Genomic DNA, 20,614 nt, shown 5'->3' with positions numbered 1-20,614 from the left:
AATGTACACCTCCCTTTGCCCTTACCACTAACGAAGAAACTGCTTCCTCCCTGCCAACTCCCACTTGTCTACACAATGAAACAGCAACAGAAAGAGATGAACTTTCCTGATTCAGGTGACCATCACAAGCATGTATTTTCTTTTCTCCAGACTCAGTGAATGTGCTTTCGTATCAACTGTTCGTCCTATCCTGAAACTGACTGCTGATGACAAGGCAAACCAAGCATCCAGTTTGACTGCCAGTTTGCACTGTGCCTCCTTGCCCCAAGCTGATACTTTAGACAGGCAAATGAACATGCAGAAGAATGATTAAAAAAAAAAAAAAAAAAGCTAAGGACATCATTGTGAGAACAATATTTAATCAAAGTTTATAGCTCAAATACAATGGACAAAGAGATCAAGAAACTCAGGCATCTGTAAGAATTGTCAGGCTCTTTAAGTGGGAGATGCAAGTTCTATTTTCCACTGTAAGTACCATTCAGATGTACTGGGTGCATGCAGTCAGGCACACAAAGGAAACAGATTTCTATGACACCAGTACAAAAACTCTCCATGGGAGCTTGTGGCAGCACAATTAAATGAGGCTGATAATTTACACTTTCTCACTTACAAATGCAGTATCATCAGTACTAGATAAATTATTGAAAAAGTTGTCAAATAAATTGCCTCATGGATATGATCACCATTTTGCTGGTTGAACAGCATTTAAACAGCTGTTCCTTCAGTGCCCTCCAAAAGGGATTATTTGAGAGAAGTTTTAATGTGACTCTTCTTTCACTTAACTTTCTTTAACGCATACCCTTGGTATAATTCTATTACCCCCTCAGGATTTTTATGCTTTACTTCTACTTCCAAGTAAATGATAGGAGAAAACTCTCCTATTCTGGGCTATGTATGCCTTCAAGACTAGGAGGCCAGAACAGTGATTTCTGTTCATTTGCATTTAATAAGATTGGTAAAGAAAACAGAAACAATTTTGAAATATTTCAGCTTAGCAAGTAGGGGTGGGCTAATCAGTGAGTGGCAAACCTGAATGCCAGCCAAATCTACCCATAGGAACTAGAGATAATTCTGGTGAGATTCCTGTGCTGGGATTAGATGAGTCAGTGAACCTAAGGAGATTTTAGGCACATGCTGCACCATCATATGTATTAGTCCATTTCTAGTTCACAGAAATTTGTACTGGGGTTGGAGTATGCTGGAAGGAGGGGGTTTGAAACAGAAGACCCAAGGGTCTTTCTTTTCTGTTTTGCAACTTCCAATCTGTTAAAAGTTAGTTAAGCCGTGGCATGTTTTTAGAGACATAAAAGCTTCTAACATATTTGTTGGCATTTTCATTGCTGCTGTATTCAAATGCTCCTTTTTTTCTGATCCAAAAAGCCAGGCAATATTGAACTTTTCAGTAAAAATGAGCCAAAATAAAAATGAAGATCTAACATACCTTTGAGATCTGTGTGGATAAAGCAGAGTTATGAAAACACCAGTCCAGTCTGGTTTCTGCGTTACAGTCAGATCTGGATGGGTTTGGTTTCCTGTTCTGTTTTTAAGTTGTATCTGTTCAAAGCAGAGTCTGTGATTTCTGTAAATGCATGAGATGGTTTCTCATGGCTGAAAATCCTCCCAGACTTTGGTCTTTTAGAATCCCAAGCCAGACTCGCATCACAGACCAATTAGGCCTTGAAAGGTGAGTGTTGACCTAAAAGTAGTTCTGATCTAGATGTCAATTTTTGAGCTGTAATACTTGGTAAAGGACCACGAAATCAAACTGCTTAGAGGAAAAACAACACTATCTTTACTGCTACACAATTACCTATCTCATCTTAAGTCTGTTCAGTTTTCAAGAAGCTTGATGCTGTATACATGGGTTAACAATTGAAGTAAGGACGTAAACTCAGTCTTCACTTGCTTCTGGTGAGTACCATAATGACTGGGCTTACTAAATTTTATTTATTTATTTATTAATGTCAGTGAATATTTTTGTTCCTACAGAGTCAAACCACCAGTGGATTGAAGCTAATTCTTTAGTCAGGTGGAGAAAGCATTCACCTAGGATGCCTGATGTCTGACTTTAGCCAGTGCTCAATGGAGAGTCTCCTAAAGCTCACATATGCTAAGCAACAGCAAGCATGATCATTGTTGGCCAACATGCTGTATTAGATGGAAAATGGAGTCCTGCCTTTCATTTTGAACACTGAAGAAGGTCTGCTGAAATTATAATTCTTGTCAGGGTTTCATATCAAACAAGTCAGGGTTTTTAAGGAGAACTGTCCTTGCTGGACTATCCTTGATCAACCATAGTATATGTGCATGCTGAGCCTTACATTCCTGGCCTCTTTCAAGGGCCAAGATTAGATTATTTGTAAGGAATGGATGGAGAATGACAGTATCCCATTGCAGAGTGGGCCATTTATCTGACATAGGAATGTAGCTATGTATTATCAACTGTGTCAGTACTAACAAATACACCAATAACTTCGTACTGATAAAGATGCTGGGCTGGAAAATTAGGCTCTTAATGATCTGTAGAGCAAAATTAAAAAGATAAATAAATCCAAGGTTTTAGATGACTGTTTGAATAGAAAAGCTAATCATTAACAATGTTGTCATATTTCTACACCTTGTCTCTTTCCCTTTGCGTTCACATAGGTCTAGGAATTTGATCCTCCGAAAACTGGCAGCTCAGGAAAATGTTGGAAGAAAAGCTTTTTTTTTTATATATATATCTCACAGTCCCTCTCTCTCAGTGGGAGCCAGTTCTCAAAACTCCAGAGCCAGGTTTGTTTCAGAAGTTACAGAGGTGAAAGCTTGCAGAGAGACATCAGATATAAAGTATCTGCTGGGACTGATAGGCACAGGTACCCATTATTTTTTTGTGGGGAGCCTACAGTCAGCTAGTTCAGCTTCATGACTGTAGAGATTGAGCTGACACTAATAAATAAATAAATAAATCAGAAGAAGCCATCTGCCTAGCTTCTTTTGATTTTATTTTTTTATTTTTTTTATTTTTTATTTTTTTTTATCTAGAAAGCAGCACAAAGAAGAAACCTTTTTTTTTTTTTTTTTTTTTTTTTTTTTTTTTTTTGTAGCAAGGGCTACATGCATATTACCAAATCCGGCAGTACTTTTTTGAGTTTCTGAGTTTGAGAACGTTCTTCAGGTGTGTTCTGATTGTGTGTGAGGGCAAAAGTTAACAACTAGGTTCCCTTGCAGCCACACTGCCACAGAACACAACCTAGTTGTCTGTGTATGTGCATGGGGGGCACAGCTTTGGTCTGCTTTGGCTAGTTCACCTGTGAGTGTCTAGAATATCAAGATCTGAATACAGTTAAAAAGACACTACTCTTTGCTTTTGGTTGGAGATGAAACAAGAAAACCTAATCCAGAAATTCCAGATACTTGCAAGAAGGATGGGACACGGTGATAGAGTTGTGGTAGATTCATTTTCCAAAATCCAGAACATCTTTTCTGGGAAACTCCTACAGCAGTTAGTGTCATTTCCACTTGTTACTTTACAGAAGCATGGATTTCCTAGGCTCATTACAAAGTCTGGGGCAGTTGCCACTTTTCACTATTTTTACACCATCTTTACACTTTTTTTTCCCTATTTTTTTCACTAATTTTACACCATTTTTAATGGACAAATTAAATTTGAAAACATGGGGAGGTAGCGTTTTGAAATGAGGACTGTTCATTGGTGCAGCCTGGCTAAGAAGCTGACTATGTACTCAAGTAGTCAGCTTGTCTTCAGAGCCAAGGCCATGTTACTGGTTGTGTTTAGCTACGCGCAATGCCAAGCACGCCCAGGTGTGCCCACAGATCCTGCGGTCGCAGTGTCTGCAGTGTAGACATAGTACGGGAGCATGTGCATTCACATTACGATAGATATTCTAAAAAGCAAGGGGGAAAAACCAGGTTTTTGAGTAGCCACAGCTACAGCATTCCCCAGTTATAATCAATAAAAAGAGCTCCCGTGAAGCATTCTGTTAGAGGGTGTGCTCTTCTGCACGTGACAGCGAAAGGAAGATTATTGTGAAAACAAGTTCGTACAGGGACATTAATGGCAATTTCCTCCCCTCTTCTGAAATCAGCTATTTTGAACAAACATTACTGAGGAACTGTTACACAGAGCAAGCCAAGAACGTGCACAAGCGCCCTTGTGAGTGCCTTGCTCTAACAGGCAACAGCATGAGCCCAGCCCCTGGCCACACCCTGCTGGAAGCCCATGTGGCCCAGCCAGAGAAGAGGCATTTTCTCCAAGGCAAGGTCTTGCTTGGCTGTGCCTGCCAGGAATACTGCGGGAAATTGACCATGACAAGATTTCGGTTTCAGTAACGGTGTTAGCAGTGAGACACATCAAGACATTTTGAAACAGCAGCGTCATTTAGTTGTGTGTCTTTGTGCACCAGTTGGCATTTTTTAAATCACTTTATTCCCTCTCTCCCTATGAAATACTCACAGCCCTGCAGGAAGGTGGCTGTGTAGATGTATTCACCTGCCAACTTGATCTGTACTCATGTAGGATTGTTCTCTTGTCCAGAAACCTGAAGTGCTTACCATAAACAGGTGCAATGCTCTGAACCCGTTCTGAGGGTCTTGTTCACATGCCCTGAGGACTCCTGGTGCTCATGGGTTGCCTGACAATCCAGGACTTTCTTGTTTACATTGCCTGTTATCAGTAGAACAACAGCAGTTTGCATAACAGCTTCTCCTCTTTCATCTCAAGTCTCCTGAAGCTTCTTTCCCAAATGTTGTTCCTGCCTCAGAACATAATCCCACATGTCACCGCACCTGCTGAAACCCATGGGGCTTTGCAAGGCCAGGTCTCCCATTTCACTGGATAGGGACACTCTCTATGCCAGAACTTTCTTGGCAGATCACTTGCTGATGAAAGGTTTGGTTTAACTGACCTGGGGCATGCATGCATGTAGTGCTACAGCCAAAAAAGTACCATAGGGCCTCCTGTCTTTTCGATTTTTCTATATAGTAGATGAATGGGGAATCCCACCAGCTCTCCTGCCTTGCTGCAGAGCTCAGCGTGCCTGGGAAGTAACTTGCCTGAAATCATTCCTATCTTAGTTTTCTTGTCAAAATATCCCACCCTGTGATCCTGGCTGTGGAACAAATGGAAGGAAAGATCGTCAAGTTCCATAAGTTTCCCCTGGATAAGAAAGGAAATGCAAATGTGGTGACTAACAAACTGATCTCACTTGGAAAAACCAGCAGTCTCTCCATCCATGCCTTTTCAGCTGATCACATGGCTGGCAAGAAATCAAATTATTCCCTAGAAGATAGGTCTCTGGCTTTTAGGCAGACTGGTGGTCAGTTGGGCCTGCGGATGCCAAGGGCAGGCCTCAGTAAGACAGACTGCAGGCAGAGTCAGGGCTTGCTCTGAATCTGGCAGAGAAGCTGGAAGTATTCTGGCATTACTTCTCATCCACCTTCCTCTGTGTGTAACCCAGCATTAGGAAGGATGCTGCCCAGCATGGTTTTGACCCTGTTACTTTCATAATTATTATGAAAGACCCTAATTCTGCAAACCAACTGAACTTCTCAGCCCAAATTAGTTGTTCCTTATCATTACGCCTAGGAGCAGAAGATACCACAGCTGGTACTGGAAAGATTGAAATTGAACTGCAGAGAAGAGATTGAGTTCATCTAACTTTAGCCTCCTCCAAGCTGCATCTCTCACGTCAGCCATTTGCCTGGGCTCCCCCTCCAGTCAATGGAGTGACTCCAGAGCATGATTCACCACAGCCTAAGAATAGAGCCTGAGGTAGGTGGGGTGAATCACCCTCGGGAATTGCCTGTCTCTCTCTGTGAAGAGAGCTTTGCCAGATGGCTTTGATGACAACTCTTTCTTTTAGGTGCTTAAAATTAGAGATGAATCCCACCTCAAAATGTTCAACCTCCATGCCTTCTTGAAACAGAGAAGAGCCAGAGATAGAGCTGCAAGCGAGCATGCAAATTTGCCACTGTTTTTAAGTGGCAGCCTTCACCCCACAGAAAAATAACCCTGCATGGATTTTAAAGGGAAGGTGAAAGGCATCTGTGCCCCAGCACAGTGCAGTTGGCATCCTGCCCAGAGGACATGGTGAGAGGCACAAGGCTGTTTCCTTCGCCTCTGCCTTCTAGTATGGTGTGGCTGGCTACAGCTGCTGGACTTGCATTCCTATCATATTTTCATATCATGCTCTCTCAGGTCTTCACTCGCATCCAGCTTCACAATGTACAAGCTGCCAAGAGCTGCTTTACCTGTCTTTTAAATAGGTAAAGCAATAGGCCCGAGGGCACAATGAAAACCTTCATCAGTATGAAGCACTGGACAGGTGAGTGTGGTGTACCACCCTGCCACACAAAACAGCCACGCGTTTCCCTTCCAACAAGTCACAAAACATGGACTCAGCGTGGCTCTTCTACCCAACACCCTGTGGAGAAATCTGCTGAAGTACGTAGAGTGGTTGCAAGATGACGAAAAGAGGGAAGGATTCATCTAGCTAGCACCTTTCACAGAGCATTTGTGTTACACCAAGAACAAGATTCGTGGGGGAAAAAAAAAGTAACCTGGGTAAGGCAATGAACATTTATAGAGGAAGAAATGTTCTCAGGAGTGAATTCATTATGTTTCTTCTCAGGCCAGAGTTTTCTAAGGATTTAGGAATACCAGATATATGAAAGTGAAATCATCATCTGGCAACTATATTCGTGCCTGGTTTTGTCATTATTGTTTGTTCAAGGACTTGAGGACAGGAGGTTTTAGATCCTTTTGTGCGTTACCTGTTAAATTTTTCTTCTATCAATATTTGCACATGTTTAAATTGGTGGCTTAAACTCCTTTCTTAGTATGCAAGGGTGATTTCTTCGTGCTAGAAAGAATGGAGTGAGAAGATATATTCATGTAATAGTATTCAGGTAGGGAATAGAGCCTGGCACAGCTGTGGATAAAAATGCTGCTTTTTCAAAGAATTATCAGGACGTTTCTGGTCATCTGATTGCTGTTCAGAGGTTAAAGTGCTGGTCCCCACAAAGATTATCCAAAGTTTGAATAGCTGCTGATTGATTGATACCTGTTTACCCAAAAAGTCCCTACAGAGCTTCTATTTTTGGCAGTCTATGTATTTGAGGACATAAGTCCTCAGCAAGACTTAAAAAAAAAAAAAAAAAAAAAGGACACACCGGAACCATGTTCTCAGTACAGCTCCCACAGTTAATGCTTTTTCTTGTTTCAAAAGCATTAAGGAAAAGCTCTGTGCCTTTCGTACAACCCAGGTCTGACTGGAAAGTGTGTCTGACACCATGTCGCTGCAGGCAAAGCAGAATGAGTTGTTTTTTTGCCTCGTTTCCAGCCTGTGGTGCAGGCAGGATGCCACCATTTACAACTTCCTTAGTTTCCACCCTCTAAACAAGGGCCCTTGCAGAGGTGCTGGCCTTGCTGCCATGCTGGCTGGGGCCAGTCTCAGCTTTGGATGTGCAGAACATGGAGGGGAGGAAGAGGAAGGTGGCTGCCACATCTCCTGGGTGAAGGCAGAGGTGGCCCTGTTTGGGCTTGGTGGGACATGGTGGGCTGTGTTGGGTGTCTCTGAAATGTAATCCTCTCCAGGAACATGCTAATACACCCCATGGCTGTCAGGAGCCTTCAGAGGACTCCTGTGAACCAGAATGGCCCTTCTGGTGTGCGGGTGTAAAGGAGGGCCACCATCCTGAGTAGCCCTCAAGGCAGAGAAAGCCTGTGCCACCCATTTTGTGCCTGGCTGCCCACAGGCAGCTAAGTGGTGCCTGCATTTGTCTTGTGTTCCACCTGTGTGGAGAGGAGGCATTGCCTGTGTCCTTCAGAGGCCTGTATTAGCCTAGAGTGAGAAGCCTAAAATTTACTTTTCCAATTTTGAATCAAAGAGACCTGTGAGAAGTTACTCATACATAGGACTTCACGTGAGTCAAGCAGCTCCACAGGAAAAAGAGGATGAAAAGTATTCCTAAGCCTTTAAAAAAAAGTCAGCCACGTGTAGCTGCAGAGATAGATTCAAACAGTTTTTCACATTCCTTATGAAAAATGGCCATCAAGCCTCAGGAAGAAAGCAGAGAGAAAATGTAGGAGTGTGTTTGTCTGCAGACAACAAAAATAGAATGACATTTTTGCAAACTATTTTTTTCCAGTCTGCCAAGTGTGATTTCTATACAATGTATGATATAGGCCAGAAAGCCGCTGGTCCGTGGATTTCTGCAGATTATGATCAATCAATCATAATTTCTCTCAGTAGCTGATGAGTAGCTGGAAGATGTGTGATTCATGACCATAACCATATTTTTAGATGTAGACCTCTCTGGCTACGGGATCTTGTGTTGCTTAGCATATGCCCTGAGAGCAGGAACAAGATAAATGTGGTGTCTATTTAAAAGAATCAGCTTACTAACTGAGAAGAATTGCACTGCATATATTAATCAGAGATCTAACCGCACTTTCTATCAAGTGAACTAAAAATATTGTAATAGCCTTTAGTCTGTGCTTCTTGCAAGAAAGGCGAGTGATGACGTAATTTTTAGTAATTGCTTTAAGCCTGTGGTACCTGGGTACCTCAATCTTGGAGTATTATGTGACTACAGTGAGCAACACGTGGGCAGATTTTGGAATGGAAACCTTGTGAACAGGAATCTCTTTCTGCTTTTAGAGGGACTCGCTGGTTTCCTTGGAGGACCTCTCCTGGGGCAAGATATGGATGTGCCTGAAACATGAAAATACTGTATGCCAGCAATGAGTGAAAGAAAACAATGCTCGGAATCAGCCTTGCCCAATCTGCCTCTCCATTCTCCCCCTTCTTCATTGTTACCTTGGTTTTCAATATCAGGGGTAGTCATGAAGCTGGTAAATTACCTCTGGCTACAAAGGTTGACAGGCTGGCTTCATGGAAATCAATGACAAAACTCATTCTAATTTCAGATGAAACAGCACTTCATCTGCAGTATAAAACACAAATGCACTGCTTTTGTAAGAGTATAAGATTAGCAGAACTGTCATTTTGGCAATATTTGCTACAAGACTATTTTGGAGCTACTCAGCTGCTTCTTCAGTTCAATCCATAAGATGGCTGAGAGTAAGCTGAAATCATTTTCTCCCTAGTTCCCTTTAATAATACGAACACTTGGGTCTCATTTTCAAAGTAGTTCATATATAGAGACAGGAAGCATCAGCAAAGGATTCTGGTAAATGGACATCTCAGTCCTCACTGAAGCCTCAGAAACTGAAATGCAGTTTCAAAACAACCTTTATTCTGCTTGAAGACTTATTACAATTTTTAAAGCAACTTAAAAACAAGACACAGCTCCATCAACTCTATAGCTTGAACAAAATCTCAAGGAGGCATGTTTTCACTGTTGCCTTGTGAAGGCAATTTACAACCGACTTTACCCTCCACCTCCTCAATGACCATTTTAAAACAAAGTAATCTAAATGTTTTAAAGACATTTAACAGAACAGAGCTTTATTTTTAAAAACAATAATAATAATAAAAAAAAATAGCAGCATCTTGGGCAGCTAATGCAGTCTCATTAGGACAAGTGCAATGTAACGTTACTCACTCCTCCAGTCCAGTTTAGTTTTCCACGGCAGTAAATACAACATGATTCCACATAAAATGTTGCATTTTGGAACCTTGTCCTATGGGAGGCATTGTGCTTTGTGCTGCCCATTTCTAAAGTGACCCTGAAAAAAATACTATCAGGATTCACTTTCCCAACTTAATACCATGCATAGCAAAAGCACTGTGTGAAAATCGGCAGAAGTTTTCCCCATTAGAAGCATTTGCATGTTTTCCCAAGCATTATTATTTCATTGCCAATTACAAGACAAAGCCATTTCTTTACTACAGAACAGTTGACACCAAATAGAAAATTTTAAGATTTGGTTTTACAGTTTGATAAGATTTTTCTAGATAAATGAACCATACAGACAAGCTTTTTTTTTTTTTTTTTTTTTTTTTAGAAAAAAAAAACAACAACAACACAGAAACTCAGTCTTCTAACTGTATTTGGAAACATGCTGCACCCACAAAGGTCTAGTGCATGTGTGTGTCTTTACACAAAATTAATATCACTTACTGAATTCAGCAAAATGATCACGTTTGGTGAAAATGCACCTATACTGAGATCTATTCATACATAAACACAGCAAGTGTGTGCGCATATGCACTGATGCACACATGAATATCCCCAAAACTGGAAATCCCAATTTCAACTTACGGAAATCAGAAGCTCCTAATTTTCCCTGTGGGTGTTGGTTCTCTGTGTTATGCCTCATACTTTACAAAAGCCTTGCAAAAGTGCTGCTGCAGTGCAGCATAACTCAGGGATTTAAAATAAAAAATTCCCCAAACCAAAAAAACATACCAAAACAATTTCCACCCTTGTATCATATTAGGTGGAAAAAGTATACGTCAATAGAAACACAGAAGAGCATTGCGTTTCTTCAGTTATATCCACATGCCTTTTTTTTTTTTTTCTCTGTATATATTAGTCTGTTTGAGATCAAATCAAAACTGGAGTGAACAATATGGTACATTAAGGACAAACAACTCTGCAGTGAATAGGGCCTTTGGCAGGATGCAGCTCTGTGCATTAAGGAGGGAGGGAAATGCAGAGGCCACACAATACCCAGGTACCAAAGAAACCCCACTCATGCCCACTTTGGGGGCGTAAGTGATCCTTGTGAATTGCACAGACCCTGTGTAGGCAGAACTTCCCCTAACGAAGCCCTAAAAGCATTTATCCCCATAACATAGTGCTTATTTCTCATTGTTGCTTGTGCAATAAAAGCAAGTGCCAAATTTGCACGCACACTATTTTTTCTCTGCTACAACCACAGATGAAGTGAAGTAGTACAGCACAACAGGAACAAATGATATCCCGTACTGGGCTGGGCATGCTAAGGATATGGCCCACTGACATAGCAGAGGTTTTCTTAATATGAGGAAAATTAGATCCAAATGCCTTAACTACGATGAAATTTCTTGAGAAATACTAAGTGAAACATCCATTCAGATTACATATATTTCGCTTATAGAGAAAAAAATACAATTTTACCCTTAAAGTATTTAACATTCAAAAATTAATATATGTCTGAAGAATACCTTGGATTGCTACAAGTTTTAAATTGTTGTATATTGAGCTAATTTGTAATGTCAAGCCCAGTAGTATGACTGTCATGCTAGAGTAATTGTTGCTTTTCATAGTAAAAAACAGTTATTAGAAAACCAAATTTAAATGGTCCTATTCTGAGAGGCCTGAAAGGAGGGTGGAACAAGGAATGGAAGGGATGAAGACTAAACTTCTATTTAGAAAATAAAAAAATCTGAATAATTTTGAAAATGATGACTATCCTGAAACATTTATGTTGGTTGTATCTTGTTTCCTGATATAGATTCTACAGAGAAAATACATCTATAGGAAAGCAAAGACAACCCACCAAAAAAGCACAAAATCTACATAATTAAAGAAAAAAACAAAGCTTTACAGTCTCAGAAATGAAGGGATAATGTAAAGAATAGAAGATAATATAAAAACTACTGGAGACAGGCAAATTCCTCATTATTTCCAATAGCTTAGTAAGTACTGAATGCTTGGAATCAAAATACATGTATCTCTAAAGCAGAGTTATGAGACAACTCCATGGGACCTACTGTTTTGATTGTGTGTGCAAGTCCCTTAAATAGTAATGGGTTTTCCCTGTGCATCTGTGGGGAAGAATAAATTCATCTTAATTTCGTCACAACTTGTCCAATATTTATATGAACTTCATTACTTTATCAATTTGCAATGCACGAACTTCTGCAATGGTCATGGCAAAAAATATATAACAACAATAACCACTGCAAGCCACCCACAGTGAATTGTCCCAGAATTACTACTAAGTTTGCTTTAGTGGGATTCATGTATTTGTTTCCTTTAAACAAACCATAATTCTGTAAGTCTCTAGTGCCTGAAACTATGAAAATGTTCACTTTGATACTCCCTCAGTCTACAAACTTATGAAAATAAATCCAAAATATTAACTATGAAAGCCTAATCATTTTTCAGAACAGAGGTTTTCCAGTCTTACTTAGCCCTATGTTGTATCCAATTGTTCTGAGTACAGGTGGGAGATTTCTTTAAAAATACTAGTATGATAAACAAATCCAGGCAACAGTTTAGAGAAACTTCCTTCATATGAAATGAAAATACCTTGACATGCTGACAAAAATTCTGCCACAGTAGGTCAAGATGTCATTTATTTACTGTGAAGTGTGGATTCATTCTGAAATCCAACCTATCTACTCCAGTAGCTAAATTTTTCTGTTTTTCTGCAGTCATTATCAGAGAAGGATACACAATTTTTTCATCTTCCAAATACAAAGACAATCATGACAGAAGTTCAAAATGCTTCAAAAGCAAACATAGCAAGGTACCGTACTCTAAAGGTATCTCTGAAACAATATTGTTGGACTCAATGATATTTTGTAATGTTCATATATTTTTATTGAATAAAGCAGCTTTGAAGCTTATCAGGCACTGCCCAACAAAATATTTAGTCAAAAAAAAAAAAATGAACTTTTTAAACTTTGAGCTAGTAGCTCAATATTCTATACAAAGAAAATTGTAAAATATTTCATAGTTTTAATTCTGAAGCCAACTCTTGCTGGCTTCCTGTACATTTAAAAAAAAAAAAAAAAAAAAAGAAAAAACAGAAAATGTCAAAAGAATAACAAAAAGTAATCATTAAGAAAAGTATTCTCAGGCAAAAGAAAGAAAGACAAAAGAAGGCAAGGAATGAAGAAAGAAAAACAAGCTTAACCTGTAGACATGCTCAAGAGAAGACTACAGCCTAAAGAAAATTCAGTATTGCATAGCATGGTCTAAGAATTCAGCTTCCAGCAAACAGAAAGGGGAAAAGAGAAGCAGTTTGGTATTGATAGTTTCCATCAATGATAGTTAGTCATTCAATATGTACATTATTAAAGACTGTATGCCATTGAAAGTCCTGTTTTCTTCAGTCTTAAATATATTCTTAAAACAGGATTTTTAAACGTCTAAGCAAAACACTTCCTGGCACTTCACTGTTACAATTCCTCCAAACAACATACTGTAACTGAAGTCCTTTTAAAGTGTCCCTTATAAATGAAAGTGCCATTCTGCTACATATCATTCACCAGAAACCAAAAAATCCACAATGCTGTGTGTCTGGATCCACTGAGTGCAGCAACATCAAATCCAAGCCAGGTTGTGACCAAGAAATTCCAATAACCAAATGACAAAGACCTCTTACACCTTGTGTCTGCAGAATCCAACGTTCTAGCTGGTAAAGCTTCAGAAGTGGTCGTAAACAAGCACCATGGTTAAAGGCCTCTATGTCCCTGCTGGGAGATCAGGTTAGGATTTCTCTCTCTTGTGTTTTTCTTTTCTCAATTAAAAAAAAAGCACTTCAGATTAGAAACATACATTCACAGCTTAATACTGTGATCTTTCCGACTGCAGTTGTGAAGGAAAGCTCTAGTCCCATCTCTGAAGACAGATAGCTTTGACACTGCAGCTCAAATTCTTGAGTAAGGCTGAAAGGAGCCTGCTCTCTCCAGAGGCCTCAATGTTGTCAAATCTTTTCTTTAGAAAAAAACCAAACACCCAGAGTATTAAGATCTTCATCGCCTCTGCTGTGCATATACTGGGTAGGCTAGTGTGACATTGAGAGAGTCATTGTGCTGCACAAGTGATGTGTGTTGATAATGTAGCACCAGTTCTTTGAGAGAGTTGTACAAGTTATATGGCTCTGCAAATCCATACCCAGTAGGTGTTTTGTTTATCACACAGTGCTTAACTTCTCCATCCACCCTAAAGAAAAAAAACAAACAAACAAACAACAGTTTTTAGTTTGTCAGTACAGTAAAATTAAGCTAGAAAATAAGGTACTGGCAATAAATCTTAAAACACTAGTCACTACATAGGATTCCTTCTATAGTCTTCTGTGGTGGGAAAATGGTAACAGCCTAGGTTTAACCCAAATTCCCAGGTGTTGCTTAAGGATGCAGGAGTTAGGCAGGACTTAGTAGCTGTAGATAAATGAGTTACTCCATGCTCTACTTTCCCTTGTTTTCAATGAGCCTCATCTATGTGAGCAGCACAGGTTTGAGCTGTGTAGAAAATGGAGCTGCAATAAGAATGGCCTCATGACTTGTTGTCTGCTTCTAAGCAGAAAGATCCAAGGGGATCCACACACGTGCAAGTGTGCATGTACCCCTTTCTCAAGGTGGGTGCCTCAAATGCATCATTCGCATTTAGGGTACGTACACAACAGAGCAGGCATAGCAGCCTTGCTTGCTGCTCTCTCGAACCAGGAATGTTCCATCTCGCTTTCCCCGCAGAAGATTTTCAGCTTGGCTTCTGTTGATATTTCCCACATTCCATGTTCTCTCATCATGATGGGGCAAGTCTTCATCATCATCTACCATAGAGTATTGGCTGTCAAAATATGACAAAAGATGTTTGTGAAACACGTTGCAGAGCAAAAGCCATGAATATGCTGGTCCCCCTTTCATATCACTTGGAAAAACTTGGTTAGTAGGTTGTCTCCCTGGTAGAACTAGAGGCGTAAACCATGTAATACTACAACATTTCACCTGCTGAACAGAAATAAAAGTTCTGGTCCTTGTTTCTTTTAAAAATACTCATGTAGATGTGAAGATGGACATAAAAGGATGCTGTTTTATCTATCAGAATCTGCTGTGAGGATTTCAGCACTTCTACCATTGCTCACCGTTCTGGTATACTGCAAACCCACCGAAATCAATATCCTTTGAGACAGCTTAATTTCTAAAGATCAGAACACTTGGTCAGCAGTGAAAAATCATGCAATGTATTGATTGCATCTGCTGCTTGGGAGAGCTATGAGCAGTTGTACAGGTAGATAGATAAATTATTCATAGGGTAGATGGCTTTGTGAAAAGGTTGGAATAGTAGTGTTCTCCTTCCTTATGAGATTATGAAAAAAGCATGTTATATAGGACCTTCTTTACCAAAGCTGCCACCAACTACAAAGCTGATTCAGAGTTTCATAGAACCCTCTGAGTTAAACCCACTGTGAAAGAAGATGTCTTTGGTTCAGCTATGGGGACACCACTTTGATACTCTACAGTTCCAAAGCTCCCTATTTGCCCAGCAGCCTGCACCGGTCAGCTTTGCCTTTGCTGCTCTACTTACAATCAGTTGTTCTGAAGAGTATCAGAGTGGTCTACCATGATCAGCAATTTCACACATTTTAATTTTTCAGGAAAAAAAAAGGGTTCTTTTGTTTCAGATGACCTGCTATCCAGCTCCTTTATCCCATTGTACTTCTTTGCCCTGTAAGATATTCTAATGCATTCAGTTTTGGCTCTATTTTCAGCACCTAGAGAAAGAGACTCCTATTTTTACTGCTGCTTATTATACTCATTTTTTTCTGTTTTACCTTAGAGAAAAAGTCAAATTCTCAAAATTTAATTTGCCTGCAGAAACCTGAGCACTTAACAGATTCACTGACAGGGAGAGTCAGAGAGACAGAGAAAAGGAAGATTTTCTTTAAACAGTTTCACTTACTATTTTGATGCTATGTTATAACCACAGCCTGGCATTGCTCTTTCTGTCTAACTGATGAGCGTGCCATTGGAAACAAGTGCCTACGTATTCTCCATTATATCTTCTCTGAGCAGAGCTAAGACTGAGTGAACAACATGGCTTTAAAATGTGTAGGCCATATTTATTCCCTTCTTCTACCAATGTAGCCGCAGCAGTTGCACAATTTCCAGGAAAACAGCAGGAGACTAAGCAAACCAAGCCAAATTAAAATAGACCACTAATGTGGACAAAACTAGAATGTAAAACCAGAAAACAGTCATTGTCAATCTGCTGTTTTTGCTATATGTTCAGTCATGCAGTGTAGAAGGCATGCACAGGAGACTACACAAGCAGAAAATGTTGATACAAATATTACTCAGACCGCTTGGTTTTTCTACTTGTTCACTCTTCACTGCTTACTGTTTTTAACTGTGAATTTAAGGCACTTTGATACTATTTTGCAGCTTGCTTCTGTTTAAAATTTGGTTTATATTTGCTTTTTGCTGCTTTTTTTTTCTTTTCATTTTTTTTTCTTTTTTTTTTTTTCAGGAATGAAGCAAAAAGCAAAACCTATTCAGTGGCCAGGCCCCAGCTAGAACCTGTACTAAAACTGAATTGCTGAAATGATGGAATACTATCCTGCCATTTCCCAGAAAGACTGACTAGACCATAAAAATGGATAAGGACCACTCTTCAGCATACACAATTTTATCACCTCCAATAGCAATGTGATACACTGATGTGGGCACCACTATACTAGATAGCACCATGGTGTCAACATATGTAATTGGGAAACAGCCCACCTGTGCCTAAGAGACCTTCTGAACAATTTATTTATTCCTATGACATCCCTCCAAGATACCAACACCTTATAATCTTCATATTGCTGGTAAGAATAAAGACACAGGTTAAGTTCCAGTGCTTTGCTATAGTAACCTGATTACACACTTCCTTGAGTAATGGCAGAGTAGGGGATGAGAGGGAGTCCTTTCTGATACCCGTGTTATGTAGGCTGCCCTGCGTTAACAGTGAACATTGTTACAAGAGACCTAGAAGAGATTCCCTCTGGGTGGATATAGAATTAAATATGCTCAATCTCACTTTTGTGCAAGCTGACAGGAAATACCAGGAATATTTAAATCTCTTAATACTCACTCTTCTGTATTTTCATTTCCAAGCCATTCATTTAGCTTCTTTTGCCGAACACCTTTCTGAGTCAGCCACCTGGATAATAATACCAAATAAAATTATTAGTTTCAGAAGTTTGGTGCCAATAAATAAATATATTTGTACTATATTATTATTATATTATACTATTACTATATATTTTATTATATATTATTATATATATGTTTATATATATATATTTGTGAATTCATAATGATACTTACATCAAGTACTGGTCTCTTGTCTTCCTCAGCTGTATGAGGTCTGGCTTAATGCTGTTCATACGCTTGTCTATCTCTCTATATTCAGCGGCTTGCTTCTTTAAATCCTCTTCTAATCTACGCCTGCTGTCCACAATTTCACTTATTCGAGACTTCAGTTTTTCATAGTTGTGCATAATTCTGAATGGAACAATGTGGTATGTTATACTCTGATAATGTCGTATTCATAACTTTGTCTGCTGTTTTCTCATATAGACTTTTAAGAGAACAGATTATTTCTCTAAATGTAGCTTCATGCTTTACAAGTTCACATCAACCCCGTTTGAAGTTTGCTTTGCTTACAACTGAACAACTTTAACCTTGACATCTTGCTTTAATTTTAGGCAGATTTATACTTGGCATTATTTCTTTCTTCAAAATCATACAACTTGAAATACACATACTGACCTTTGTATTTCTTTTTCATTTCCTTCGCGTTTAAATTTTTCAATGTATTCCTTACTGTATCTCTCCTGCGTCTGGCACTGCTCTTCAAATATTTTTATTGTTTCATTAAATGCTTCAATAGCTGTTCTTTTCATTTGAATTTCCTGAAAATAAAATAGTTGTTTAAATTACAGTTGTTATCAAACAGAGTGGATGATTTATTGGCTTGTATCATGGAGACATTTCAGTATATTCTAACAGAATGACTTCAATATCCCATTACCAGAATGCATCCTGTCTGCAGAGCTTTACAAAACAGAGGAAACAGGCCTCTGCAAAAGACAACCATGATGAGGCTTTCTGGGAAAGAAAAACCGCTAGAAAAAGAACTAGCTACAAGCTCTCTTTTGTATAGATAAGTTTTTTATAAATTCTTTTTCTGAAGATTACCCTTATGGCAATGCACTTTGCGCTTTGTACCAGCTAATGTCCTTAGAAGTTCAGTTGACTCTCTGAAATAAAATTTTAAGTTACTGGGCTGGACTGGTCTCCAGAGGTCATTTAGTCCATCTTCCTGTCCCCACATGGCTAGTCCAGGGCTAAGTCTTTGAAACTATTAACTTCAAGTTGCCTACACACCTCTACCTTTCTTCAATTATGTTCAGGTTGTAGGGGTGTAAAACTGCACAAATTCACCAAAACCTCAGGACTTGGCTAATAATTGGATAAGGTGAAAGAAGGACAGTGGGAGCTTTTCATTCCTGCAGAGTATCTACATGTCATCACTCCACCCTACATCAGTGAAACCAGACCTTTACAAAACTAGTATTAAAACAGAATGCTTCCTTACAGAGGTGTCTTGGAAACCTTAACTCGCTCTGATGAGGTCAGTATGCAGATGTGTTTGTAAATCAAGGTGCTTGCTTTGGATGTGTGTGTCGATCTTGAGCACAGAGTTAGGTTGTAGGTGGTGATTGTTAAAACATGAGTAAGCAATTCCACTATACTGAGCAAGCAGAAAATAGCAACATGAATTTAATAACAGTCTTCTAAATCCACATTAGTCTTCCATTCCCCTTTTGGCTTCAAATCTATTTTACCTGAGATGTTCTTGTGTAGTCTTCATAGAGTCTGTCATATTCTCGGCTTTTTTCTTGGAACTGGGTATTATATTCATGTAATTTCTTTCCCACTGCTTCAATGCTGTCCTCTTTTACCACTTGATCCTGGTATGGTGAACAGAAGAAAAGATACTTGGTGAAAAAAAAACAATACACTGAACAGATTTCCAGACTGCTTAAAAATGCCCAGATATTTACATGGTAAACGTGACATCTCTTTTATCAATATAGAGGTATGATATATTATATGCACAATATGCAAGTCAAAATAAAACTAAATGACAAAAAGCAATTTTCCATTGCAAGTGTGCAGCTTTATAATAAAAATTATATATTTCATCAGCACTGAGTGGGGTATTTAGTAACTTAAATTTATTTCTTAATAATGCTTCTGCAGTATTTAAAATTTTAATTATTTATATGCAATTTATGCTGTTGGTTTTAAACAAAAATATCCACTTTTATACCCACTCTATGTTTTCAAATATTAACAGAGCTGAAATTCTTTGTAATAAATGTCTCCCCAGTCTGCGATAATTTCTTTGTAATTAAGTGGAACACAAAGAAAATAGACTAAATTACCTGCTGGTACTTAGACACTGGATACAGTAATTTTACATCCAGTTTAGGATTGTACTGGGCTAGAGATTCATTCCTGTAGTGGTTTATTAGCTCAACCACAGAGTTGAAAGTTAACGGGTCAGAAAAGCCGTACTTCCCATCTCGGTGAAATATTTTGATTAATTTGTTATTTCCTCCTTTCCTGCAAGTAAAGTTTGTTGAAAAGTTAGGCATACTTCTACTACTATTTCCAAAAGAAGGTGGTATTTTAAAGGCAGTATTGTAGGTATTACAGACCTACTGTAACTGTCTTACCTTAGTGTAAGCGTGTAGTCTCCATGCATTTTGGTTGAAGCATCTCGTACCAAAAAGGTACCATCTGCAGTGTCTCGAAGCTTCTCATTCACTTCTTCTCTAAAATGAAAGCAAAAGTAACTAATCATTTCAGCTCCTTCTCACTCATTTATCCTTTCACCGTGCTCTAAATTCTTGTTTTAAAATAGCTTTTTTTTTTTTTTTTGTAAGCCTTCTTGATCTCCACATAAATAAACACAGTTATTTAATAACTTATTTAGAATTACTAGTGAACAACTGGGATACAAAAACGATATATTCTATGTCTTCTCACTGCTGGAACGAAATTATATTCATGCAGAGGTCTTCTGCTTGTTCATACAAGCCTGCACAATTGGAGCAGCCAGTGCTGGTCTAATGTACCTATATATAGTACGTTAAAAATGTTGCTAATACATAGCACTTGTTAGTCTGGCTTGTTAACTGTTGTGCCTACAATTGAGGATCTGGATGAAAGACAAGAAAAAAAAAATACTTATTTCTTGGTGTTGTCTTTTCATACTACTATTTCATGCTAGCATTTCATATAGCTGCCTTAAAACAACAGAACAATCACCAAATCATTTCACATATTACATTCTAATGGACTGCCAGTAACTTTTTAGTCACGTTTGGAATAAAAACAACTGTGATATGTTTCCGTTGGAAAATATCCTAAAAATTGCTCTTAGAGCTATAATTTTTCTATACTTAAGCAGAATACATACAGAGAAAAACAGAGCAAGAATATAAAGTCATACATGAGAAATACATGTCTTGAGATGTTTTACCTTGAGATATCTCCCCAGTACCATTCAGCATCTTGTAATGACATGTTGTTATTCATGCCGTTGTTAGTTACAGTATTAGGTTTCGGTGGCTTAGGAGGCAGTGCTGCAGATAAAGGGAGAAAAAGTTGAGCATAACTCATTGAAAACATGACCATATATTCCTTGAAATCACACATTACTATATGAATGAGAAAAAAAAAAGGAATAGTTACAAAACAGTATTTTCTACCTCTGACAGTATTTAAATGAGGAATCAAGAATTTTACTGAAAAAAATACAATTCAACAAAAAGGATGTATTGCTTCAAGAAAGTATGTTAATTTTGCAATAATATATTTTAAGCAAAATATAACACTTTCGTCATCTCCTCTCCCTGTGAGGAAAGCAT

The 20,614-nt window shown here is 38.7% G+C and overlaps 1 protein-coding gene across 3 annotated transcripts in view; it reads right to left on the bottom strand.

Moving 5' to 3' along the window:
- Positions 1-9,239: 9,239 nt before the first annotated feature.
- Positions 9,240-20,614, bottom strand: part of PIK3R1 (phosphoinositide-3-kinase regulatory subunit 1) — a 58,975-nt gene continuing 47,600 nt past the window's right edge. For all 3 annotated transcript variants that reach the window (XM_084305411.1, XM_084305412.1, XM_084305413.1), the window contains 9 exons: positions 20,227-20,329; positions 19,418-19,516; positions 19,124-19,304; positions 18,521-18,646; positions 17,442-17,584; positions 16,998-17,174; positions 16,762-16,830; positions 14,305-14,475; positions 9,240-13,848 (listed from right to left, as the gene is read on the bottom strand). In XM_084305411.1, the coding sequence (XP_084161537.1) occupies positions 13,659-13,848; positions 14,305-14,475; positions 16,762-16,830; positions 16,998-17,174; positions 17,442-17,584; positions 18,521-18,646; positions 19,124-19,304; positions 19,418-19,516; positions 20,227-20,329 (1,259 nt within the window). In that variant the 3' untranslated portion in view covers positions 9,240-13,658. The remainder of the gene's footprint in view (positions 13,849-14,304; positions 14,476-16,761; positions 16,831-16,997; positions 17,175-17,441; positions 17,585-18,520; positions 18,647-19,123; positions 19,305-19,417; positions 19,517-20,226; positions 20,330-20,614) is intronic.

Source organism: Netta rufina (assembly GCF_964035555.1).
Source record: "Netta rufina genome assembly, chromosome: Z".
NCBI classification, from domain to species: domain Eukaryota; kingdom Metazoa; phylum Chordata; class Aves; order Anseriformes; family Anatidae; genus Netta; species Netta rufina.
This window is presented reverse-complemented; position numbering and strand designations above follow the sequence as displayed.